This window comes from Delphinapterus leucas, chromosome 15 (genome assembly GCF_059928025.1).
Source record: "Delphinapterus leucas isolate spDelLeu-1000000601 "Yukka" chromosome 15, BTC_Dleu_Yukka2, whole genome shotgun sequence".
Lineage (NCBI taxonomy): Eukaryota > Metazoa > Chordata > Mammalia > Artiodactyla > Monodontidae > Delphinapterus > Delphinapterus leucas.
The window spans coordinates 15940932-15967567 of NC_143143.1; the positions used below are offsets into that span (position 1 = coordinate 15940932).

General features: G+C 51.8%; 2 protein-coding genes across 7 annotated transcripts; both read left to right on the top strand.

The window, feature by feature from the left end:
• The first annotated feature begins 382 nt into the window (after positions 1-382).
• Positions 383-8430, top strand: ZNF688 (zinc finger protein 688). Of its 5 annotated transcripts, none has more exons than XM_089895901.1 (6): positions 383-400; positions 854-953; positions 1285-1552; positions 5121-6169; positions 6482-6595; positions 7726-8430. In XM_089895901.1, the coding sequence occupies exons 4-6, from the start codon at positions 5974-5976 to the stop codon at positions 8244-8246; spliced, it is 831 nt and encodes a 276-aa protein (XP_089752027.1). In that variant the 5' UTR covers positions 383-400; positions 854-953; positions 1285-1552; positions 5121-5973; the 3' UTR covers positions 8247-8430. The 5 variants fall into 5 exon arrangements, with proteins under 5 accessions (XP_089752027.1, XP_089752026.1, XP_089752025.1 ...); XM_089895900.1 differs by lacking the exon at positions 383-400 and adding an exon at positions 413-665; XM_089895899.1 differs by lacking the exon at positions 383-400 and adding an exon at positions 413-548.
• A 6468-nt stretch (positions 8431-14898) lies between these two features.
• LOC111182139 (zinc finger protein 764) lies at positions 14899-26528 on the top strand. 2 transcript variants are annotated; one of them, XM_089895897.1, is made up of 3 exons: positions 14899-15402; positions 19593-19706; positions 20504-26528. In XM_089895897.1, the coding sequence occupies exons 1-3, from the start codon at positions 15366-15368 to the stop codon at positions 21415-21417; spliced, it is 1065 nt and encodes a 354-aa protein (XP_089752023.1). In that variant the 5' UTR covers positions 14899-15365; the 3' UTR covers positions 21418-26528. The 2 variants fall into 2 exon arrangements, with proteins under 2 accessions (XP_089752023.1, XP_022443999.1); XM_022588291.3 differs by lacking the exon at positions 14899-15402 and adding an exon at positions 15433-19444 and having other exon boundaries at positions 20504-26527.
• The last annotated feature ends 108 nt before the right edge of the window (positions 26529-26636 follow it).

The following is a 26636-nucleotide window of genomic DNA, read 5'->3' on the forward strand; positions in this document are numbered from 1 at the left end:
CCTGCCCATAAGAGGTCTCATGAGAGTAGCAGAAATGAGTACCTTTACTCCGTTAGAACCTCTCTCTTAGATGCCGACCCAGAAAAGCCAGATCAAGAGAAATCCTGCACCGCCGGCCACCTTCGGATCTGCCGCTACTTCACTCTCGGCCTTTCAAACAGACCGCTCCGGAAAGACCAATCAGAGCCTTCCTTCTTCCCCTAGCGACCGGCGCTGTCCAATCAACGCACGCTATCTCTCTACGGTTACGCCGTGGAGTCCAACCTCCCTTCCGATTTGCCCCTTGGCATGGAAGGGCAGATAAGAAAGGCGAGGGATGTTGAGGCCGGGGAGGGCACCATCTTAGCTAAGGGCAGGACTGTGGGCCTTCAGGACGTTTTCCAAGGAAGGGCGGAAACAGGTAATTGCGTTTCCACATTTTCCGGAAGCCTCTCTGCGAAGCACAGAAGGGTTTCCCATGGCGCCGCCCCCGGTCCGGTTCCCGGTGGCGGATGTGCCCGGGGAGGCCGGGACCGGGCGGACGAGGGAAGCAGCCCAGGGGCCGTGAGGTTTGTCGGCTGTGGCCGTGTACTTCGCCCCGGAGGAGTGGGGGTGTCTGCGGCCCGCGCAGAAGGCCCTGAACCGGGACGTGACGCGGGAGACCTATGGCTTCCTGGGCGCGCTCGGTGAGGTCCGGCGGCCCAGCCAGGACCCAGTAATCTGTGGGAAGCGGGGACTGATGCGCCCAGGGGCGATGGGCTGGAAGTGTGGAGCACCGAGCAAGCGCCCTCAGTTCTCTTCTCGGGTTCTCAGCCGAGCCCAGTGTTTTCCTTTGTGAGGATTTTCAGGCCCCAAACCCGCTTTTATCATTTAGGTGGAAAGAGAGGTGGAGGCGTGAAGCCCAGAGGCCCAGGATCCAGATCTCGGCAGCTGTGAGCAGAAACGAGGGAAAGGTCCTTCACTTCAAACCCCAGGTTGTGACCTTGGAGAACCTCCTCCCCCACTCGGAGCCTCAGCACACACTGCCCACTCCAGAGCCCCTCCGTGTTTCCCTGCACCTGATCTGCAGAAAGGGCTCAACAGAACAGCTAAATTGAGACTGGTAGCACTCTTGGGGCCACGTTGCTACCATCTCTTAGGAAGGCACGTTCCAGTTCTGGTTCTGGTGCACCTTCAGCCACCCGCGACTAGTGTTCAGTTCTTGGGCTGAGGCTCCTGGTCCCTCTTCCAAGTCCCACTTGAGGTTACTTCACTGAAAACCATTCACCTAACTGGCTTTTCTTTCTGGATTATTTTCTCCCTTAGTGCATTCTGCTTTCTGGACTGTATCTCTCCCGCTCCTCAGAGACGGAGTACCCTAGATGCAAGAGCCAATTAAAGGAGCTGGTGCTCCCTGGAATAGAGGGCACGCTTCGGGCCTGTCCGCACTGGGGAAGCTCATCCAAGGATTCTGTCTTTTACCCAGAGCAGGTCAAGTAGCTAGCAAGGACACACATGTGGTGTCAAGCCTCTGTTGGCATTGTTTGGTCTTGAAGACTTTAAGAGGTGGCCGTAAAGAGGACAGTGGCTTCAGGTGAGGAACTCTCCTGCCCCACACTTGCTCTGCACATAGTGCACAAAGGTATCAAACTTAGTGAGCTTAAAGGGTTTTTTCTCCAAATTTTTATGAATAGTAATTGCAATGTGCTTTTTTTTTCCCAGATATTTGCATGTTTCCTGGATTTTGCATCTTTTGAGTAAAGATGTATTCTTGGGCCACAGCAGCTGGAAATATGATGATGGGGAATTTTTTTTTTTAAAGGAGTATATTACTTGTGATTAGAGTTGAAATCAAGGCATAGTTATCTTCCGACTTAATTTTTACTGTAATGTTTGTATGTGTCAACAGTTGAGAGGTCTTTCTGACCTATTTAGATTTGCTAGCCCTACTTTAGAACAGGAAACTCTTGAAGGGATAAAAGCAAGGAGGTGGGGGGGACTAAGCATGTCTGCATGTCAGGAGTGGTGCTAGGTGGCTCAAATATCTCTTGACCAAAAGACTGCTTCTCCAAATACCTGGGTTCCAAAGATGATTATTAATGGGAACTGAGGGTTATTTTTACTTCACCACATAGCCTCTCCTGAATTGGGAGACCTGGATTCCAGGTTCAGCTCAGTCCCCACTAGCTGTGTGGCCTTAAGCATATTATATTATTACATTATTCAGATGTAAACTGACAAGTAAAATTTATGAACTATAATGACCTCCTGCGTGTTTCCTAACTTCTCATAATTATCTGATCAAGATTCTTCAACAAACATTTACAGTTTGGTGGGCAATAAAACAATTTGAAAGCATCATTTTTGTATTTTTATAATGATTGGCAGGAAAAACATGACACCAACCACTTATGAGCAAACAGTTTTAGTCTTGAACGTTGCAATCTGATGGTTAATAGCCAAGTGTACTTAGCTCCATCTTCTTAAGTTTTCTCCATCCCTAGTGCAAAGAGAAATGATTTACAACATAGTACCTGAATAAACAGAAGTATTTTTTGGTCCAAGTGAAATGCTTTATAGCTTCTCTTTACATAAAGTTTATTCCGTGTTTTGTTTTGTTTTTTTAATAAATTTATTTATTTTTGGCTGCATTGGGTCTTTGTTGCTGTGCACGGGCTTTCTCTTGCTGCAGCAAATAGGGGCTACTCTTCATTGCAGTGCGCAGGCTTATCATTGCGGTGGCTTCTCGTTGCAGAGCACGGGCTCTAGGCACGCGGCTCAGTAGTTGTGGTGCACGGGCTTAGTTGCTCCGTGGCATGTGGGATCTTCCCGGACCAGGGCTCAAACCCGTGTGCCCTGCATTGGCAGGCGGATTCTTAACTACTGCGCCACCAGGGAAGCCCCTGATTCCCTGTTTAAAAGGATACTTATTTCTGAGGATCTGTTTTTTTCCTCACTCCCATTTCTACACTGTTCACACAGTGAAGTACCTCCAGAACTCAAAATGTTTTAAAATAAGCACATAATTGTTGAGGCAAAATCAGCAGAAGTCACACTTAAAGCCAGAAAGTATTTCCGGTGAAAAACAGCAAGGACAAGGCCAGAAAATATAAAGACTGAAAAGGCACTAGCATGATCAGCAAAGAACATTTCTGAACACAAAGGGGAGATTCGGCATGTAGGGCAGGCAGGAGGGCAAGCAAGGAATTGTTCCAAGACCAGACTGTGGGCTGCTGCCAACAGACACCTGGTAGATCTCATCCGTCTGTTATCTCCAGTGACCGGCCCCACGCTTAGCAACTAGAGTCTGCATCCTGCCTGACTGCAGAAATATTCCAAAGGTGGGAGTGAAAACATCTAGCACCTGTAGTCAGTCCAATGCAAGCCATTAAGATGACCCGTCTCAACTCAAAAACAGGAAGACACTGAGTCTAGGAAGCAGAGGATACAACCCAAGGGCAGGGAGGGAAGACCCTGGATGACAGCTGAGGCCCAGTCTGTTTTGGAGAGAGGGCTGAGGGTCCAAGGAGGGAGATTTCCCAGGAAAAAAAATGGGGATTTGAGATTTGATGCTCCCCTTGGTAATTTGCAACAACTTAAAGAAGCAGAGCAGATAACACAAGGAGAAAAGACAATTATAAAATTGAAGAAAAACAAACATTTGACAAGAAAGGAAGTATAATAATAGCATATATAGGAAATGCTATTTACAATAATGTATTGCAATGGGCTTTCCTGGTGGCGCCGTGGTTAAGAATCTGCCTGCCAATGCAGGGAACACGGGTTCGAGCCCTGGTCTGGGAAGATTCCCACATGCCGTGGAGCAACTAAGCCCGTGCGCCACAACTACTGAACCTGTGCTCTAGAGCCCGTGAGCCACAACTACTGAGCCCACATGCCACAACTACTGAAGCCCGCGCGCCTAGAGCCCGTGCTCCACAACAAAAGAAGCTACCGCAATGAGGAAGGAGCCCACGCACCGCAATGAAGAGTAGCACCTGCTCGCCACAACTAGAGAAAGCCCGCATGCAGCAACAAAGACTCAATACAGCCATAAATAAATAAATAATTTATTGCATTAAGTATGTTGTAAAGAGGTCAAGGGAATGGGGCTAGAAATTAAGTATCAAGTATCATAGCAGGGTGCCCATAGTGTCTAAAATGAGTATACCAAGAAAAAGCAATTTTTTAAAAAAGTGTATTTTAAAATGAAAGCTCCAGAAGAAATGGCTAAGAGTGAAGTGTATTGAATCAGTTTAGGAAGATGAAAAATTTCTGGAGTGGATGGTGGTGATGGTTGCATAACACTGTGAATGTACTTAATACCACTGAACTTAAAAATGGTTAAAATGATAACTTTTATGTTATGTATATTTTATCACAATTTTTAAGAAAAGGGGGCTTCCCTGGTGGCGCAGTGGTTGAGACTCCGCCTGCCGATGCAGGGGACACGGGTTTGTACCCCGGTCCGGGAGGATCTCACATGCCGCGGAGCGGCTGGGCCCACGAGCCATGGCCGCTGGGCCTGCGCGTCTGGAGCCTGTGCTCCACAACGGGAGAGGCCACAACAGGGAGAAACCCGCGTACCGCAAAAAAAAAAAAAAAAAAAAAAAAAAAAAATCCAAGCGAAAAAGTAGATTGGAAGTTACCAGGGGTGGGGAGGGGGCGGGTGGGGGGGGAGGAAAGGAATGGGGAAGGACTGTTTAACGGGTTGCAGGTTTTCTTTTGTGAGGATGAAAATCATGTTTTGGAAAATGACACTGGTGATGGTCGCACAACATTGTGAATGTAATTAATGCTACTGAATTAAAAACTTAAAAATGGTTAAAATTTTATGCCATATATCACAATAGAAAACTATGTATTGATTGGAAAGGAAACATGGGTGATACCAATGTCCTACATCTTGTTTTGGGTGATGTCATACATTTATCAAAGCTCGACGGATTTCACACTGAAGATCCGTGCATTTTACTGTATGTACAATATAATTCAAGTTAATAAAAAGTTTAAAGTAGTTGCCTCTAGGGAACAGGGGGAATGGGTAGGGAGGCTGCCTTTTTCATTACAAACCTTCTGTATTACTTTTTAAAATACCACGTACGTTAATTATTTTGGAAAAACTTAAAAAGTAATTTAAAACTTCTCCATTCCAATTCCAGCCTCACCAAGCACCTTCCTTCGCCGGTGGCTCCAGTCCAGAAAATAAGCGAGCGGAACTGCCGGTGCAAGGAGTCGGGTCGGCTCCGCAGCTGTGCACCCAAGTGTAAACGTGTACCTGATCTCTACCTCGGCTGCCCCCAGGGTTTGGCCAGGTGTCTGCGTCTTCCCGCAGGAGCCAGAGACCGTCTTGCGGATCCCGCTGCCGGGAGGCGCAGAAGGAGACCATCGAGTTCAAAGTCCCGAGCTCCACAAACGCCGAGATCGTTGGTGGGTTCCAGATCCCGCCTACAGAGACTTCCGCGTGAAAACGCCCCGCCAGTCCCGCGTCGCGGCACAGCCGCTTCCTGCTGTCGCGGCCAATCACCGGCGTGCAACGCGGCCAGCGGGAGTGCTGGAAGCCGCGGGCACGTCCATCTTTCTTGATGGCAGGAAAGCTCCTCTCAGCTCCCACCCGTTAAAACTCACCTGCACGGCCATTGTATTTAAGGTCAAGTGGACAATGAAGAGCCAGACCAGCGCCATGTTTGATACGGTCAAGGGACGGCGCCCTTAAGAGCAGCCAGTGACAACTGAAGCCTGGATGTCGCCATATTTTCTGAAGGCACCTTACGGGTCCCTTAACCCGGGTGTCTGTGGCCAAGCTGCCAGGAAGTGACTAAACACCGAGGGTGTTTATTTGTCCCATCAGAATCCCGAATCCCAAACAGCCAACCCTGCTACTTCGGTTCCCTTCGGCTGAGTTCGGAGGCCAAGACTGGGCGGGGCCCCGGGCTCGGGAGCCCTTCCTGTGGACGACGAGAGCTGAGGCCAGGCGCGGGGAGCAGGCGGCCGCTGCTCTGGGCTGGAGGCCACATGGCGCCGCCCCCGGCCCCGCTCCTGGTGCTGAGACCGGGGGAGACCGGGCCTGGTTGCAAGAAGCCTGCGGCCATGAGCTTCGCAGATGTGGCCGTGTACTTCTCCCCGGAGGAGTGGGGGTGTCTGCGGCCCGCGCAGAGGGCCCTGTACCGGGACGTGATGCGGGAGACCTACGGCCACCTGGACGCGCTCGGTGAGGCTCCGGGTCAGAGTTCGCCTGCTCCTTCACTGGGGTTCACAGGGGAGATGACACGAGGACCCGGAGGATTGTGAGGCCTAATCCCGCACTATTCCACCAACGACACCAGCCACCTCCCATCCCCAGCGCTTAAGGTACCCTCTCGAGAGTCCTTCCATCTCGCATCCGCTTGCTTCAGGCAGGAGCACTGCAGACCCTGTCCAGGTTGATCCTAAATTCTGAGGAGGTGACCTCACCCTGACAGGGGGATGCCATCTTCCCAGGGCAGCCTCTCAGGCCAGCACTGTGATCCCTGTTCTCTCCCAGGATTCCCAGGCCCCAAACCAGCCCTCATCTCTTGGATGGAACAGGAGAGTGAGGCTTGGAGCCCCGCCGCCCAGGATCCTGAGGAGGGGGAAAGCCTGGGAGGAGCTCTGAGAGGTGAGGGATGGTCCCAAGTTTCCCCCAACCCCAGTATTCCAGGGTTTCCTGTCTAGCAGTGTTTTCTTTCAGATCGCCACCTCCAGCATCCCTAAAGGAATGAAAGAGTCAACAGATGTTGGATACGGGAGAAGGAAAAGAGGCAGACCTGATACAAATTTTTCAGAATTTGGGACAGTAGTCAAGTTGAGACCAGAGTAAGATAATCAGGAGCCCAAGTCTGAGACTCCCTCTGGGAGAAGCGCTGTTCATTCTCCCCTTTTCAGGAACAACTAAAATCCCCTAAGAATGAAAGCAGCTTCAGGTCTGCCTTTCACATTCTCAAACAAGGCAAAGCAGTAATTGGCCAGTAATTGACAACTTGGCTCTTCTCCTTTCACCATCCCTCAGCAGAGTGATCTTGAGCAAATATCTTTACTCCTCTGTAAATGTCTTAACCCTGCAAAAAAATGAGAAACCACGATAATAACAGCTACTGCTTATTTATTTATTTATTTTGGCTGCATTGGGTTTTAATTGCTGCGCGCAGGCTTCCTCTATTTGCAGCAAGCGGGGGCTACTTTTCCTTGCGGTGCGTGGGCTTCTCATCGCTGTGGCTTCTCTTGTTGCGGAGCAGGGGCTCTAGGGGTGCGGGCTTCAGTAGCTGGGGCACGTGGGCTCAGTAGTTGCAGCACATGGGCTCAGTAGTTGCGGCGTGCAGGCCCTAGAGCGCAGGCTTGGTAGTTGTAGCGCACAGGCTTAGTTGCTCCGGCATGTGGGATCTTCCCCGACCAGGGATGGAACCCGTGTCCCCTGCATTGGCAGGCGGATTCTTAACCACTGCGCCACCAGGGAAGTCCTGCTATTGCTTACTGAGCATTTACTAAGTACTTAAGATGCTTTTACTCATTTAATCCTCCCAACAAACTTGTGAACTAAAGAAACCATTATGATTCCCGTTTGACACATGAGGAAGCAAGGGCCAGATAAGTCACTCTTAAGAGATTTGACCCCTGTTTACCATCCTTTAGAGCCTGTGTGTTAATCACTGGGCAGTACTTTTCTGGCACTTCCTTAAGTAAAAGCATCCTATAACCTGAGACTATATAAGCGAATGTGTTTTAAAATGTAACTTGATTCCTGTTTCCTAGGAGATGCCCCAAACAAAAAGGAAGAGGAACCCAAGACAGGGCCAGGAGCCAAAGGATCCGAAAAGACTCCTAGGAAGGAGAGGCCTGAAGAGCTGGTTAAAAACAACCTTGACTCAACCATCAGCAAAACCTCGGCAAGAGCAGAGCCACCCAGCAAAGCTGCCTGTGACCAGAGCGCAGGTGCGCAGCCCCCGGCCCTGGTGCCCAGTGTAGATGCTCAGGCCAGCCAGCGGCGCCACGTGTGTGCAGACTGCGGCCGCCGCTTCACCTATCCCTCGCTGCTGGTCAGCCACCGGCGCATGCATTCGGGTGAGCGGCCCTTCCCCTGCCCCGAGTGTGGCATGCGCTTCAAGAGGAAGTTTGCCGTGGAAGCGCACCAGTGGATCCACCGCTCCTGCTCTGGGGGCCGGCGGGGCCGGAGGCCCGGAATCCGGGCTGTGCCTCGGGCCCCAGTCCGAGGTGACCGGGACCCGCCGGTGCTGTTCCGGCACTACCCGGACATCTTTAAAGAGTGCGGGTGAGCGGCTCCCGCTGGCTGGGCTTGAGCCTGACCTCAGCGCTAAGGACTAACTGGGCCCTGAGGGAGGCTCCTGAGTCAGGGATTTGGGACCCAAAATTCATCCCTTGGTTTTCCCTCAAGGATCCCTCTAGTTTCCAAACCTGTAAAAATAAAAGTGCCTGTAAAGATTCAGAGATTAAACTTGACACCTCCTCTCCCTAGTCTTTCTTAAAAAATGAAGAGAGTGACATGCTGGATTTTTCTCAAAGTGTTATCTCAGTAGCAGGTGCAGCCAAGATCATGTGCAAACACTGTCTCCAAAAAAAATCCCTGCTGCTTATCTGCAGCAGAGGTAAATGCTATGGGGGACTAAGGCCGAGGAGGAGGCCTCAGATGTAGGGCATGGTCTAGCCGCGGGTAACTGACACCAACGGGAGGCTCAGGCAGTGAAGTGGGTGGAAAGAATACAGAAACACCGGGTGCAGACCTAGTCTCTGCAACTTGCCCCCAAGGCGTAGCTGTTAAGTCACATGCTTTCCCTGAGCCTCAGCTCCTTCATCTGTAAAATGAGGATCAATAATATCTACCTTGGGCTTCCCTGGTGGCGCAGTGATTGAGAGTCTACCTGCCGATGCAGGGGACATGGGTTCGTGCCCCGGTCCGGGAAGATCCCACATGCCGCGGAGCGGCTGGGCCCGTGAGCCATGGCCGCTGAGCCTGCGCGTCCGGAGCCTGTGCTCCGCAACGGGAGAGGCCACAGCAGTGAGAGGCCCGCATACCGCAAAAAAAAAAAAAATAATAATAATAATAATAATAATATCTACCTCAAAGGGTTAGTGTGAAGACTGAAATTGTAACAATATGTATGACACAGTAAATGTGCAATAAACATTTGTTGAAACACAATTGAAAATGATTGTCGATATTTTACACTTAAGACCATGAAAAGAAGTCTGCTAAGGAGGCAGGGATGGATAGCAACAGCTGTGTTTCACAGATGAGTAAACTGGGGATCAAAGTTTCACCTCTACAAAGCAGGAAAGCTGGAAACTGGCACTGTGCCCACACATATCTACCACTTCCTATGAGCAGTCAGATCTGGGCAGAACAGGGGTCAGGGGCTCAGGTGAGGGTGAAGTGAAGGAGCCAGTCTCACCTGTCTGGGGGAGTCTCAGCAGGAAAATGAGAGCCCCGCCAAGGCCAGAGACCTTTGGCAGTCAACATTCAGTGACCATATATTGAGTGGCTTCTGTTGGAGAGACTGCCGGGTGATAAGGGAATCCCAAGGTGAGGAAGGCTAATTTCCTTTATTCAGCAAACACCGTCTGAAGACTGGGGTTTTGTGCAGGGCGCCAGGGACACTGACTCAAGTCCAATGTTCAAAACAGTGAGTTGGGCTGTGATGGAGGAAGTCCAGAGGCACCACTTAACCCATCCTGGTTGGTGATACGCCAGGAAGTGTAGCTTGGAGAAGGAGGTGGTTGTGCTTCCCATAGCATTAAGAGGAATTGGTATGTAGTGAGATTTTTAGGCAGAGGAAGCAGCGAAGGAGCCTTATTTCCTAAAAAGGATAAAAGAGGGACACAGCATGGAGTAAAGGTTAAGGGCATGGGTTCTGGAGTCAGACTGTCTGGGTTCAGATCCTGACTCAATTGCTTTATAGCTCTGCAGTCGTGGGCAAATCACTTCTTGCTCCAAGTTACCTCTCTCTGCCTTAGTTTCTTCATCTATAAAACCTGGATAATAATAGCACCTACCTCATAAGACTGACATAACGATTAAATGAGATAACACAGAATGGTGCCTTGAATATTAGTGTTTAATAAACATTGGTTATTGTTATTATTCAAATACAACACAAAATAATATGTGAGGAGGACCAAGAGGAGACCGAGGAAGGTTTTCTGGAGGTGGTTCAAACTGGCCTTGAAGGATGAGAAAGATTTCAACCAGGATGGGCATGTATAGGGAATGGTTGGCAGTTCCACTTGATTGAAACATAAAGATTGAAAGTAAAGAATAATGGATGACAGATGCAGCCGGAGAAGTGGGACCAATCTGGGAGGACCAAGGATCCCAGCGGGGACCTTGGAGTTCACCCTGTAGGCACTGAGGAGCCATAGAAAATCCCCGAGCAGTAGCAAGGCTGTTTGACAGGTCCCATCAGATGTCTTTGCCGGGACTTCCCTGGTGGTCCAGTGGTTAAGAATCCATCTTGCAATGCAGGGGACGCCGGTTTGATCCCTGGCCAGGGAACTAAGATCCTGCATGCTGCGGGGCAGCTAAGCCCATGCACCACAACTAGAGAGCCTGTGCACCACAAGGAAGAGCCCACGTGCCGCAACTAAGACCCAATGAAGCCAATAAATAAATATTAAAGAAAAGAAATATTCTTAAAAAAAAAATGATGTCTTTGTCAAACAGTGTGGAGTGTGTTCCGTGGGAAGAGCCTGCACGTGAGAGATCTGTTTGGCGTTTGTCCCCAGGTAGAAGCAATCAGGAGTGGGACAAAGCTAGAAAGCAAGACTCTTTCTTGCAGTTGCTCTTGTTTGCTGACCTTGGAATTGGGAAGAAAGATACTCCTGAGAGGCTTCTGCCATAGAATTTGCATGGCTCAGTGAATGAACAACATGAGCTGTGAACAGGTAAGCAAGGGAGCCTGGGCGCTGGGCAAGGGGCAATCAGGAGTGGGAGGGTGTGAAGGTCCAGGGGTGGCCAGTACTGGAGGGGGCAAGTCAAAGAGGAGGGGGAGCTGGAGAGTGGAGGAGCCACCAAGGAGGGGGGAGCAGAACCAGGCACAGTGTGTCAAGCAGAGCTGTCTCAGCACAGGGCAAGTGCTGTCTGCTCTTTCTCGTTTATCCAGTTAACAAATATCTACAGGGACTTCCCTGGTGGCACAGTGGTTAAGAATCCGCCTGCCAATGCAGGGGACATGGGTTCCATCCTGGTTCAGGAAGATCCCACATGCCGTGGAGCAGCTAAGCCCGTGCGCCACAACTACTGAAGCCCGTGTGCCCTAGAGCCCGTGCACCACAGCTACTGAACCCACATGCTACAACTACTGAAGCCCGCGTGCCTAGAGCCCGTGCTCTGCGACGAAGAGTAGCCCCTGCTCGCCGCAACTAGAGAAAGCCTGCACCCAGCAACGAAGACCCAACGCAGCCAAAAAAAAAAAAAGAAAAGAAAAACCAACCAAACAAACAAAAAACAAAAAAAGATCTACTAAGCATTTACCATGTACTAGGTACTATTCTAAGTGCCAAGGTATAGCAAGGAAAACAGACATAGGCATCCTCTTGGACTTTACATTCGGGTAGGGTGGGGAGAGACAAGTGATAAGCCAGTACATAAATAAGACAAGGTACTGTAATTGCAAATAACAAGCACTACAAAGGAACTAAAACAGAGGACATACTGGAAGTGCCTGTTGCGGGGGCATACCTAGGCCGGGCCTTGGTGGGGGGACGCTTGAGATGAGATCCAAAGGATGAGAAGGAACCAAAGGGCCGCTCAGCGTGGCCAGAAAAAAAAAAAAAAAAAAAAGGAGCCAAGGGGAACCGGGTAGGGTCACAGGATGTGGGAGTGGGGGAGGGCAGGGTTTCAGAGGCAGGGGTGGGTGGGTGCTGGGGTAGGGGGGGTGCTGGGGACAGGGTGTGGGAGAGAGGGGTTTCTAAACAGGGACCGGCAAGTGCCAAGTTCTGAGGTAGGGATGAGTTTGGGTGAGGTGCCGAAAATGAGTTTGAAGGCAGGGGAAGGAGTGTGGGGAGTGGGAAAGGGGCAGGTCACAGAGCTCTTGCTTGCCATGATGTGAAGTTTGGATCTGATTCTAAATATACTGGGAAGCCACTGTATCATTTCTGTTTTTGTTTTGTGGTAAAATATATGTAACAAAATTTACCATTTTAAATATTTTTAAGTGTTCAGTTTAGTGGCATTAACATTGCCCAACATTGCTCAACATTCACGATGTTGGGCAACCATCACCCCTATCCCTCTCCAGAACTTTTTCATCTTCCCAGCTGAAACTTTGTACCCCTTAAACAATAATGCTCTATTCCCCCTTCCCCCAGCCCCTGGCAACCACCATTCTACTTTCGGTCTTTGTGAATTTGACTACTTTAGGGATTAAACCACTAGGGGGTTTTAAGCAGAGTGTCAAGGGTCAAGGTAATCCGATTTGCATTTTAAAAACCCACTCTGGCTGCTCTGAGAGTGGACTGCAGGGGGGCGATAGAGTGGAAATGGAGAGTAGTTGAAGGGCTGGAGGTAAACACTGGAAGATGAAGGGACAGGGCCTGTCCAGGGCTGCACATGGGGGCTGGGTCATTGGAGGGGCACCAGGACCGTGATAAGGTTTCTGGCTGAGTGAGAAGGATGGAGGAGCAGTTCCTGGGGTGGACCTGGAGGTGATGACAGGGTGGACTGTGGCATCTTGGAGCTGGCGGGGAGCTCTTGGAGCTGTCTGGTCCAATGTTTGAAGCAGGGTTTGGGAAACCGAGGGTGGGAGGGGACTCTCTGGGGCACGGGGAAGAACACTTGTTCCTATCTCATGGGAATACTGTTCCACAGAATACACCCTGAGAAAGGCTGAGGCCCGGAGAGGGGAAGGGCCTGGCTTAGACCACACAGTTGAGTTAGTGGCAGAGGCAAGCCTGGAACCTAAAGCTCCCGATTTCTCAGCTGATGCTCTTGATCTTTTCACTACACCTGGCTGCAGTGCCGGATGGATGGGAAAGGCAAAGGGCTGGATGCCCAGAGACCAGGTAGGAGACCCCAGGCCTAAATCAGCAATGGCCTGAGCAAGAGCTGCTACAGGGTGCCTTTTGTGAAGCCTGTCACCCTCCTGCAGGGCAATTTCACATACCTCCCAAGCACTCGAATGATATATTTTTTTCCCCGTGACTTGACCCCTAAACACAATCCTTTTAATGCTTAGAGCACATCATTTTAATTTTTTCTCTTTACATTTAATACAACAGTATGGAATTGCATAGGTGACCAGAAGCAGTTCTTCTGACTTCCTACGTCCCTGCTTCTTGCCCTACCCCACATTACAACTGCATACCTGGCCTAAAATCCCACCTGTCTCTGGTTGCTGACATTGTGCCTTCAATAATTGGAGACATCATGGCATGGGTTCTGGAGTCAGAACCCTCACTAGCTGTGTGGCCTGGGGCAAGGTCATTCCTCTGCGCCTCAGCTTCCTGATCCAGAAGGGTACCTATCTCTGAAGTGTTGTGAGGGTTGAGTTAACAGGCAAAAGCACTTAGAACTGAGTTTGGCATGCAGTAAGTGATCGATCAAGATAAGCTAATATTATTAATGTCTTAGTCACATCACAGAACCAACTGCAGCTCTTGCATAGTCGGCCACTGTTCTGTTAGGGGAGCTTGGAAATGGAAGCACATTCAGATGGAGCATGAAAGCAAATGAGTCCTGTCATCCAGTAACTCATCTAACTTTTTTCTTTTTTTTAACATTTTATTTTGGCCACGCCCAACAGCATGTGGAACTTCCCCAACCAGGGCTCGAACCTGTGCCCCCTGAATTGGAAGGTGAAGTCTTAACCACTGGGCCATGAGGGAAGTCCCTAACCTTTTTGTTTTTAAAATAAGTTTATTTTAAAATTTTTATTTAGTTTTGGCTGCGTTGGGTCTTTGTTGCTGTGCGCGGGTTTTCTCTAGTTGCGGCAAGCTGGAGCTACACTTCGTTGCAGTACGCGGGCTTCTCATTGTCGTGGCTTCTCTTGTTGCAGAGCACAGGCTCCAGGCACCCGGGCTTCAGTAGTTGTGGCACGTGGGCTCGGAAGTTGTGGCTCGTGGGCTCTAGAGCGCAGGCTCAGTAGTTGTGGCGCACGGGCTTATTTGCTCCGCGGCATGTGGGATCTTCCTGGACCGGGGATTGAATCCATGTCCCCTGCATTGGCAGGCGGATTCTTAAGCACTGCACCACCAGGGAAGTCCCTCGTCTAACTTTTTTTATACAACAATAATGACTTAATAACGAGAATCCAGTTTGTTTCACAATGTCAGCAGGGGCCAGTAAATTTGAAGCATTCATGTTACTTTTCTGGGAGCCTGGAGGAGGCAGCGCCAGGAGGCGGTGGAGAGGCTCGCATTAGGAGTCTGAAAACCCCCGAGTCACTAATGGGCTGCCTGACCTTAGGTCCTAACTGGGTTTCAGTTCCCTTCTGTAAAATGACTGAACTCTAAGGGACTGAGAGGCATTCGGCCCAGTGTCCTCAGTAAGAGCTAGTAAATGTGTGGAAGTACTATAGACAAACAGACTGACTAGCTCTATAAGGCACAATCACTGTAGGGATATTTAAGAAACTATTAGAGGAATGGTGGGGGGCTGGGGGAGAGGACATTCACTGAATATTCTTATGTACCTTGTAAATGAAAAAACAAAACCCAAAAACCTGAGAAATGAATTAGTTTGCCAATAATAAAAAAATATATTTTAATGACCGGGTCACTGAGTGGGCCTTCTTGCGGGGATTGGGAAGAGGACATTTGGCCGGACAGCCCCTGCACTCCTAGGCCGGCGTCCCCGCCTCCCAAACCCCTCGCCGCTGCCAGCCCTCCCTCACCCGCGCCTGCACCCGCGTCTCACCTTTCACCCACCCGACCTGAGCGCGGGCGCCGAAGCGGCTGCGGCCATCTTAACTACGGGCAACAGGCCCTTGCAAAGCCACTAGCGGAACAGCAAGAGAAGACAACTCGAGGGGGGAGTATACCAGATCATCAACGCCAGGCCGACACTGAAGCTGTTACATGCCTTTCGCTAAAGTAGAAGGACGGTAGAGCGCCACCATCTCTTCTGAGGGATTCTTCATTTCCCGGCCCTGGGACCAACGAGTTCGCGTAACGAGCCGTTTCCCGCCATCCTAGAGTGGCCCCACCCAAAGCTACTTCCGGTCGTCTGGGCCCGGAGGGACCCACCCCCACCCAGCACCGCAGGCCGAATCAACAGCGTCCCAACCCGGGGATATGGGGGTGAGCCCAAGACTCCGTCCCCGGCCCTGCTCTGGGCTCCCTGCGCAGGTGCCGGTGAAGGCCGGGCGGGAAGGAGCTGGGAGAAGGCCGAAGGCCACGGGCTTCGTGAAGGTGGCCCTGTATTTCTTCCCCGAGGAGTGGGGATGTCTGCGGTGGCATACCTTAACCTGGCCGTGCTCGGTGAGATCCAGCGTCCCGGATCTCTGAAAAGGGAAGGGGGTGGGTGGGACGAACAGGGCCAGGTGCCTGAATCCACTGAGCCTGACTCCAACAGAGTCAGAGTGACTCTGTTTCCCGGCATCCTCGCCAGATCAGCCTAAGTTCATAAGTGACCCTCTCCGGTCAGATTTCAACACTGCAAAAACTTCTAAAAAAAGTTCAGAAGCTGTACCGGCTTTAAAGGCGCATGGCACACTAACCTCCACGGACTCAAACCAGATCTTTCCCTACAGGCAAGCCATCTCCTTGACTCCAGCTAAGTAGAATCTTTGTTCTTTGGACATGCTTCTAGCTTAATGAGCCTTTGTTCTTGCTATTCGGCTGTGTTATACACTGACCTCCAACTCTAACACCCTTCAATGCCTTTCTCAAATGCCATCTTCAAGAAATTCCTTGGGGGGGAGGGATAAATTGGGAAATTGAGATTGACATATATACACTACTATATATAAAATAGATAACTAATAAGGACCTAGTATATAGCACAGGAAACTCTACTCAATACTCTGTAATGGCCTATATGGGAGAAGAATCTAAAAAAGAGTGGATATATGTATATGTGTAACTGATTCACTGTACACCTGAAACTAACACAACATTGGAAATCAACTAGACTCTAATAAAAATTAGAAAGAAAAGAGAGAGAGGGAGGAAGGAAGGAAGAAAGGAAGAAAGAAAGAAAGAAAGAAAAGAAATGAAATTCCTCCTGGAGCTCTTCTGCCCTGTGCTGGAAGTCTCCTCTAAACTGCAGCTCTGTGTCCATCTCTGTAGCCCTGAGTACAATCTGCCCAAAGGTCCTCTCTGCCAGCAAAGCTCCTACCTGGTATCTCTCTTACAGCAGGTACTTTATCTTGGTTCACCAATGTCTCCAATACCTGGAACATCTAGAACAATGCCTGGCACACATGAGATGCCCAATACATTTTCATTAAATGCATGCGTAGGTAGTCTTAAGAACTGTTTATTGGATGATTAGGGTTCTTCCCCAGTTTTGCCAGACCCCAAACCAGCCCTCATCAAATGGGTGGAGCAGGAGACCCAGCTGTGGGGTACAGGTGCTCAGGATCCTCTGGAGGAGGAAGCCTGAGAGAAAGCCAGAAAGATGGGAAGTGGAGGTGATGTCCCAGTGTCAGCTGTAAGGGAAAACGTTTGTTGAGCAAGAAACACCATCTATATGCTCTTTACTGCTGGCATTACTAATTTTCACTGACCTGAATTTATGACACCCACTGGAGATTGCAATCTTGACCTTCTCTTTCTCACTTAATTGGCTTTGAGGCATCCAAGTGGTCACATGATTAGGTCACACTGTATGAATCATCCAGACCGTAGGTCAGTGGCAGTGTGTGAATTCAAGTTTAGGATGGAGGCAGTTCATCTGTCTTCCAGGTCCCTGGTTCCTATAACAGCTGCCCTTCTGGTTGAGAGTATCTCTTCTGGTTGGCCCTGGAGTGGGTGGGAATGTCCCTGACTTGGGAGCCCTCAACTGGCCAATACAGTCTAGAAGGGGGCTTCCAGGGCTGGGTACCCATCTGAATGCTTCTGTCATTGTGAAGGTTGATTCTATTACCTGAACATACGTAGGCCTTGGAGAGTTAACAGGAAAAATGGTAAGTTTTGAATCTGCTATGTTTCCCAGCACTCACTCAGAAAAATGATACGTTTGGAAGGGCTGAGCAGTAGTCTATCTGGGAGTTGTCGTGAGGCTCTGGGGTCAGAGACACTGACGTGGCCATGGAGCCTGTGGCCAAGGCTCCCTGTAGTCAGGACTTTCCCAGGCCCTCAGTCTGTGCCCAGCTTCAACACCTGGCACTCACACCACACCCTCATCCCCACACCAAGTGCAGTCATGCTTTACCTTTACCTTCAACTTGGCCCAGTGCGCTCTGTTTTGTGTTTTTTTCTTTGACCACACCACGCAGCATGCAGGATCCTAGTTCCCCAACCAGGGATCGAACCTGTACCCCCTGCAGTGGAAGCACAGAGTCCCAACCACTGGACCTCCAGGGAAGTCCTGGCCCAGTGCACTCTGGAGAGGGACCCTTTACTTGCAGCTAGTGCAGTACCTCTCATGCTACTTGCTGACTCACACAGGCAAGCAGGCCTACTACTGTCCCCACAGTGGGAGGTGCTTCAGCCAGAGGCCACTAGTAGACCCACCAGCTTGGTACCATGGCCCTCAGGTTCTGACCCAGGAGTGCAAACTCTGCCCAGGGTTCTTCTCCAGGAGAGTCCAGACCCCCTGCAAGCTTTCAGCACTACCCAGGGCTCTTCCAGTGTGTGATAGGGATGGGCACTGACAGGTGACAAAAAGCCATCACTCTTAATGGAAATTTTCTAATTTGTGTCCTTCAGGGGGGCTTGAGAGGCTAAGAGAACTTGCTGGGGTTGAGCCCCTGGGCAACTCTGCACCCTTAGTCCTTGCCCTCCACGGACCACCCTGCAACAAGCCTCTCTCCTTGGCCAGGCTGACCCCTCCCAAGTTTTAAGTCGTCTCCTTCCCTCCTGCTGAGATCAACTCTTTACTTGCCCAGCTCCCCTAGGGAGAAGCAGCCACTGGGTACAGGATGTCAGGTGGAAGCCTCAGGGGGGCCTTTGGAAGGAGGCAAACAGACAAGAGCTCCAGAGTGGACGCCAGTGCTGCTGAAGATGTGAAGTGCATGTCCATGAAGTGTGTGAAATGCTGTGACTGATTTAAGTGGCCAAAGGAAAAATATCAAGGCTTCTTAGGGCAGGGTATTTATGAAGGCTTGTGGGAAGCACAGACTAGACAGTCAATAAATGTGTCCGGTGAGAGAGAGGGTTTGGAGGTAGAAATGATGGAGAGAGTTGGTGCCATTTGCTAAGACAAAGACCCCAGGAGGGGCAGGTTATGGGAAGAAAGGGATGAGTTCAGTTTGAGCCACGCAGAGTCCGAGGTGCTTGTGGGCCATCCATGCCGGGGCAAGGTGGCAGGTGGCTCTGTGATCAGGAGCTCAGGAGCCAAGCTTGAGCTAGAGGTAAAGAGATGTTCGGGAGACGTCCTGTAGGGCATGTCGGGGGAGCGTAAGCTTACAGAAAGAGGGTCCTTGCGACCTTTCTCAGACCTCACCCTACTCTTCCCCAGTCGCCCCCACGATCTCCTGAAACAGAAGCTCCTATAATTTCAGGCTTATCAAGCTTCCAGTAGAGAAGGTTCTTTTACCCGCTTCATTTTTTTTTTTACCCTCAACATTGGGGGAAGCCTGCTGTCACCCAGTGATGGCCAGCGACGAAATTGAACGTCTGAATTAACAGCGCGGAGCGGCCTGGGGTCTGGGCTGGAGGTCGCTGTTCCAAACCTGGGCGGGGCCGCGGCTGCGCCTCCAGCGCGACGGGCGCGGGGACCCGGCGGGGAAGCCGGGCCGCCGCGCCTCCGGGGCCGGGCGCCAAGCTCTGGGGAACGCCGCCTCCGGGCTGGTGGCAGCGCCTCCTTGGGCGCCTGTAGCCGCCGCGGCCATTTTGGCTGAGGGCTCGAAGACAAAGCCACCTGGAGACACCGGGGCGGCGTCATCTGGGCACGATGGCGCGGGAGCGAAGTTCGTGGGGCCGCGTTGCCGCCATTTCTTAGGAAGGCATCTTCCAGTTCTGGTTCTCGGTGCACCTTCAGCCACCCGCTCTTAGTGTTCAGCCTTCCCCGTGGGCCCTCGAGGGGCCGTCCGTGGTCTCCCGGCCTCACGACGGCGCCCCGACCCTCGGGCCGGGCCACAGAGCGTTCTGGATCGCGGAGGCTCCGCGGACCCCGGCGGGTAGGGGTGGCGCTGGCCCGCCGTCGGGGTGGCACTTACGATGGCGCCGCCCCCGGCCCCGCTCCCCGCGCGGGAACCTAACGGGGCCGGGCGCCAGGGGGGGACACCCGAGCCCCTGAGCTTCGCGGACGTGGCCGTGTACTTCTCCCCGGAGGAGTGGGGGTGTCTGCGGCCCGCGCAGAGGGCCCTGTACCGGGACGTGATGCGGGAGACCTACGGCCACCTGGGCGCGCTCGGTGAGGCTCCACCTGCTCGCCTGTGCCCACAACCCCGTCCACCCCGCCCAACCTCTGGGTCCTGCACGTGGAGTGGGAGGCCCCGGAAAGTCGCGACTCTGGGCGGCGGCTTCCCCCGCAGCGTGGGCTTTGCGTTCTTCTCCTCCAGGCTTCCGAGGCACCAAGCCAGCCCTCATCTCCTGGGTGGAGGAAGAGGCCGAACTGTGGGGTCCAGATGCCCGGGATCCTGAGACGGGAGAGTGTCTTAGAGAAGCAGACACAGGTGAAGTAGTGGGTACTTTGTCCCGTGGGGACTTCCTCTGGGTCTGACCCATCCTGCTACCCTTTGCCAACTCCTTACCTGCTCATCGGTTTCCTCCCTGAATTGCTTTCCCAGCTAAGGTTGTTATGCCTGGTCCCTGCCTAGCTCTGGATTCAGCCTAGAAAGGGGCTGTGAGTGTGACCCAGGCATACCTGCCTCTCCACTCCCAGCTCCGCGGTATCTGAGCCCCTCACATCTAGTTGGTCTCTAAGCTCCTTGGAGCTCCGCATCACCCTGTCTGCTGTTTGCCTGCTCTCTAGCTCCTCTGCCACCTCCTCTGTTTTAGTTTACTTCCTTTTTGTTGTATTTTTGTAGCAGCCTCCTTTCTCTTGGCTTGCACGGCTTTCTTCCTCCACTTCATCCTGTCCACCTGTTGCACAGTGCCCAGCCCCTCTGAACTTGTCAATGCCAGTCACCTTCATGCCTCTCTTTGTGCTGCATCCTTACCATCCACTCATCCTCCGTGATCAAGCTAAATTGTTATCCCTCTGACCCTCATTTCCCCAGCCCTGAGGTAGAATGTACTGTGCCCCTGTTCCTTCCCTCTCTCTCAGTCTCTGCAGCTTTTCTTACCATCCTGTGCAGCTGAGGAAAATGTGTCACTCCTAGCTTCCCTGCCTGTACCAAGCTGAGGCCCAGAGGCAGCTGTGGGTCCAGAAGGTGCTTGTATCTAAGAGGCTTCTCTGTCCCCATGTGGGCTGTGGGAATCAGGGACCAGGATAAGCCAGGGTCTGAGCTCTCCCCTTATCTCCCAGCAGGTTCCAGAGACAAGGAAGAGGAAGGACAAAGAGAAGGGACCGAGGCACTGGGGAAGATCCTTTCTGTGGACGCTCAGCCTCCCGGGCTGACGGCTCTCAAACCCTTTTCTGCTGGGTTTTCTTATGGTTGGGAGCAGCCATCGAAGGTGCCTCGCCGGGGTCGCCCACCACTCTGTGCCCATCCCCCGGTCCCCAGGGCAGACCAGAGGCACGGTTGCTACATATGCGGGAAGAGTTTCGCTTGGCGCTCCACCCTGGTGGAGCATTTGTACACCCACACGGGCGAGAAGCCCTTCAGTTGCCCTGACTGTGGCAAGGGCTTCAGCCAGGCCTCCTCTCTGAGCAAGCACCGGGCCATCCACCGAGGGGAGCGGCCCCACCGCTGCCCGGACTGTGGCCGGGCCTTCACCCAGCGCTCCGCCCTCACCACCCACCTCCGGGTCCACACGGGCGAGAAGCCCTACAGCTGTGCTGACTGCGGCCGCTGCTTCAGCCAGAGCTCCGCCCTGTACCAGCACCAGCGGGTCCATAGCGGCGAGACCCCCTTCCCGTGCCCCGACTGTGGCCGTGCCTTCGCCCACGCCTCAGACCTCCGGCGCCACGTGCGCACCCACACGGGCGAGAAGCCCTATCCATGCCCAGATTGCGGGCGCTGCTTCCGGCAGAGCTCCGAGATGGCAGCCCACCGGCGCACCCACAGCGGCGAGCGCCCCTATGCCTGCCCGCAATGCGGCAGGCGCTTCGGCCAGAAGTCAGCCATGGCCAAGCACCAGTGGGTCCATCGGCCGGGGGCGGGGCGGCGCAGGGGCCGGGGTGCCAGTGGGTTGCCTGTACCCCTGGCCTCTGGCCGAGGGGACCTGGACCCACCCGTGGGCTTCCAGCACTACCCAGAGATATTCCAGGAGTGTGGGTGATGGCCTCAACAGTGACAAGGCAAAGGGTGAACATCTAGACATTGTTTGAGGCCCAGGGTGGCCTCAGGGGCCTGAAACTCTGGCAGCTCCGGGGAGGCCACAGAATTCCCAGCCAGAGCTGGACCTGGGGGAGGAGGACTGTTTCATCTTAGACCCTCACGAGCTTCATCTGCTGATACCTTGTTCCCTACTGTCCCAGACTCTAGAAGCCCCCTTTGCTGAGTTAGGGCTGAGGTTAGAACCCCCACTAGACTTTGACTGTGGGGAAGAAAAGGCTGTTTCTAAGAGGATTGAGGTGGAGAACTTTGTTTTACCCACTGACTTTACTGCAGAAGTTAAAAACTGATGGCTGGGTACTGAATGTGGTCTGTAGCAGCCTTTAATTTTTTTTTTTTTTTTTTAGCCCAGCCAGCATTTTTAAATGTTATGAATTATTGGTTAAGATTTAAAAATCAGGATATTTCACACAGAAAACCAGGTTTCTGGCCTCTCTTGAAAAATCCGAAGATTTGGCAACTCCACCTGAGCTCCCACAAAACCACAATTGTTGGGAGCTGAGGGGCAGTTGCCCCTTTGGATGGAGACCAGGCCCTCCAGTTCAGCATGCCTGCCACTCCTTGTCACCTCCTGACCAGTGTCAGCTGGCACTCATCATGGCTCACCAACATCTCTGGCAAAGCAGGCCCTCTCCATCTGGCATTTTTCTACTCATTTACATGACCTGTTGGGTTCCTGTAGTCATTTGAGTTTGCAAACTGTAGTCTACAGCATTCAATTGTTCTTGAATCAGGGATTCAGGTAGAGAGCATATTTGTAAAAGGGTGGCAGGAGAGAAGTAAAAGGAGGCTTTATGTTAGATCTTGGCTCGTATTGCATTTTATGGTTTACAAAGTACTGTCTTGCCCATCAACTCATTTCACCCTCATAATTGCATATGGAAGGAAGCATCTTGCTTGGAGAGGACAGCCCATCAGGAAGAGGCAGTCAGGACTGAATGTTTTGCCCCAAATGGAGTGGTGTCTCCACCTCAGCACCACTCAGCTGACCTGCACTTCCTGTTTTTGAAGGGCAGGGGCCTGAGAGACCCCTCTAGTACTCCTTGGGCCTCCCTCGGAGAGCCCTATGGCTCAGGCTTTGCTATTCTAGGCCCAGCCAGGAGGGCCTCATCACATTTTTGAACTGGAAGAGATCTTAGCTTTTCCATCCTTTTGCATCTGGGGACACTGAGACTGGGGAAAGCTGAGCAACCTGTCGAAGGTCACACACGGAGTGAGATGCTAGGATTCTTTGTTTCCTGCTGTCTTTACCATACCACTCCTGAGTTCCTTGTCCGTGTCTCAGCCAGGGTTCTGGAAGCATCTCCCCACTCCCTGAGATGACACCCAGGCACTGACCTAGACTAGGGACAAAGCAGCCCAGTGTTAGTGAAGCCCAGGTACAAGATGAGTGACAAAACAGCCACATAGCCAACAAGGCAAGGGAGAAAGCAGCCTTGGATGAGAGTTCCAGGGCCAACAAAATCAAAGCTTGCATCTTCACTCTCTTTAAGACCTCCATCACCAGCAAAGGGGGACAAGGCCAGGAACATTTGGGGTTAGTAGCCAGAGGGAACTGTACTATTCTATATTCCCAAGCTCTGCACAGAATCCCTCCCCCATCACCCTGTGACTCCATCATCCATCTACCACTCATTCCTTTGTGGTCAGAGTCCAGCCTTGTCCAGGTGATGGAAGCAGCCAGCCATGTGCAGACCCTTTCTTGCCTCTGGTCAGGATGACCCTTCCCCTCAAGTAGGAGTAGCAAGGACTTATGTCCTCGGTGGCCTGTGTGCACTTCCCTTCTGAGAACTCAGCCCTGTGTCTGGCCTTAGGAAGAAACCAGATTTGTCAACCTAAAGAAACTTCTAAAGGAAGAGGTACAAAACTTGGGGAAAAGACACTTCAGGTAAAGTGATGGACTGACTTGATTCCAACCTAATCTTCCAATCTGACCCCACCAAGATCTCTCTTAGACTAAACTTCACCAGGAGGATTGGCTTATATGCCACCTGTCACAGGGGGAATGTGGGAGTAAGGAGAGGCACCTTGGGAGTGAGGAGAGGCACCTTGGCAGTAGTAGCTACCTTTGTACCAGCTTTTATTCCCCTAGAGAAGCCAGTGTCCAACCCATCCTTCCCCTGTCCCTCAGCACTGCCTGGGGGAAGCTCAGCCTGCAATACCACTTCTCAGGTCAGCCTCAAAGCCAGATCTGGACCCTTGTCTGAGCTTGCCAATTAAAGGTATAATTACTGCTTTCTCTGAGTGCTCTGAAGTTTTCAAGACTTGCGTAGGGCCCCCAAACCAGAACCAACTCCTCTGCTTCCTGCCCTCGTGACCCAATTTCCCCCCCACTTAATATTTGAGTATCATGGAACGCTTAAGCCTCAGCCTCACCCCCTTCTTAGCTCCTCACTCCTTGGCACGGATACTTCCCCTAAAGGTAAGGCTCCCTTTTCTCTCCACTACCACAGGTTTTTGAGGCTCAGCCCTTGAAGCAATTTAAGCCAGGAAGAGGGTTTTCCTAGGGCTTCATTGGTGCATCAGGAGAAATGCTTGTCTGCACCAGTGAAAACATGAGCCCCATCCACATGGCCAGAGTGAGAGGTCAAGGCCATGACCACATGGCCCCTTCCTAGTTTGTCCAAGCCATGTAAAGGATAAGTATTGATCTGAGCTCCAAAGACCCCTAAATTTGGGGGGAATATTTGTTTATGTGTATCTTTCTAGGAACAGTACATGCAAAGATGTTTATGACTCAGAAGCTAAAACCTGCTCTAGGCCAATATTTTTCAAAGTAAGGCCTTTCTGCCACAGAATCACATGCAGTTATCTCTTCAAAATGCAGCTAGCTCCCTGGGCCCTGTCCCTAGTCTATTGTATCTCCAGCGATGGAATCTCATGGCTGCTAAAGTTTGAGAGAACCACTGCTCTGAACGACGTAAAAATGTTATTTTCTAGCTGCTCTTAGCGTTACAAGAGTAGGGGTTGGTGTCAGGGCCTGGTCTAAATGTGTCAGGCCAGCTGATGACTTCGCCATACACAAAGACTCCCATTTCCTTTGTTCTTCCCAAAGGGGACTGTGTCATGATTGGTCTCTTTCTGGGTACCTCAAAGCTTCTTGAATATACCTGGGCATCTCTTGTAGCATCTGACAGAAGCCCTCTTAGAGGGCTTGTCCTTTGCATGCAGGGAGGAAGCAGATCACACAGAAGCCCCTCTCACACAGAACCTTTGTCGGGACTCTCTTGGGTGTGGGCCAAGTTGGTTGGACCATGAACTGTGGCTGCACACTGCCCCAGTGCTGCTGCACATTGAGGGGTGATGCTGTGGACAAAGTGGCTGCCCAACTCAGAACATGCACTTGGTCAAGTTGGAACCCTCATCAGAGTCTTCCCTGTGCTTACAGCCTATCCCTGCTATGGGCATGTGGCTGGCAGAGGCTGGCTGCCTCTCGAAGGTCCATTGCATAGAGAGGATAGGTGCTGGAGGAGGCTGCCTGGAAGTCAGCCAGGTACTAGTGAGACTGAATTTCCACATGGAAATACTGGTGCCAGAGCAGACTGAAGCCCTGGCCCAACTTCTGCTATTCGTGGGGCTTGTGGCCCACACTATGAAGAGTGCAGGCAGGGACCATGTCAGAGCTGGGGCTGGAGGACTCGCCACATACTTTGCAGGGGATGGCTGCTCTCCTGTGGGAATTTTCTGGTGGGTAAGCAGGTAGGAGGTCAGAGAAAAGTGTCTCATGAAGGAGACTTTTGTCTCTCATTTGTGTGCTTTGGGGATGACCAGGAGGTGGCCCAGGTCCGGCTCTTCCCATAATCACTGCACTTGTAGGGTGTTCTGCCTGTATGGGCCCTCTAGTGCTGGACCCTGTGAGCCATTCTTCATGAAGGTTTTGGGACAGACAGTGGGATGGGAGAGAGGCATGGAGCTGGAAGCTGATCCTCTGGAGGGCAGAAAAGGACTCCTGCTTTATTTGTAGGAAGGTATCTCTGTGATTCTGTCTGTAAGCATCTACTGAGAACTGAGATCGCGTCTCTCCAGCCTTTTCTCCTTTGGAATTCTCCAAATTCTTGTTCTCATCTCCTTTCAGGAGAATGGAAGATGCCATCTTTCCTCCTAAGTAGTTTCCTCCTTTCCTTTGTCTGGTAAGGCAACAAGAAAACACAATCTATGGTTCCTGCATCACTCCCACAGAGAGAATTTGGTTCATTAATTGTCAAGAACACTACCAGGGCTTCCCTGGTGGCGCAGTGGTTGAGAGTCCACCTGCCGATGCAGGGGACAAGGGTTCGTGCCCCGGCCCGGGAGGATCACACATGCCGCGGAGCGGCTGGACCCGTGAGCCATGGCCGCTGGGCCTGTGCGTCCGGAGCCTGTGCTCCGCAACGGGAGAGGCCACAATAGTGAGAGGCCCTCGTACCGGGAAAAAAAAAACGAAGAAAGAACACTACCAATTAGTTTCAGCAGCAAGGGTACAAGAAGGACAAGAACTGGATCCTATTAAATTGTCTTTCCAGGGTCACTTTTCCTTTGATTCAAAGCTGCACCTAGGGCAGTGTTTCTCAGGTTCCCTTCCTCTACAAGCCTCTATCCAAGTCAGACAGGACTGGAGAGTGGTTCTCTCCTATCCACTTCCACTCCTGAGAAAATCCAGGAACCAGGGACAAAGGCTCCAAGGGATTGAGTTAAACTCAGTCTTTGGGGAAGGTGGAGGGGAGGGGCAGGGTAACAGAAGAGGAAACAACCTTCTTTCTGCGGCAGGATCCCCCCCGACTGGCCACTTCGGCACCTGGAACCTGTAGGAAGAAGGAAAGTGCTGGGAAAGAGAGTGTGAGAAGAGACTGGGGAGTCAAGGGTGTCTTCCTCAGATGCCTTGTCTTTCATTCTTCAGAAAGATAAAACCTAATGAAGGGTAAATGAGGGCGGGAAAATGTCTGAAAGCACAGGCTCGACAAGAAGGGAGACGCCAGGGACGTCCCTCCCACTCCTCCCGCTAGCACTTCTGAAGCACAGAAGAGGTGGAACCGGCCTGCGCACCCTGCAACCAATCAGAAAGGTGCCTCGCGTTCCCTGGCGACCATTAACGCCTAGCAGTTGGTGTAGTGGGAGGAGGCGGGACGGTGAAAGCACGCGTTGCACCGACCAATCGGTGAGTTCCCTGGGAGGGAGGGGCGGTGC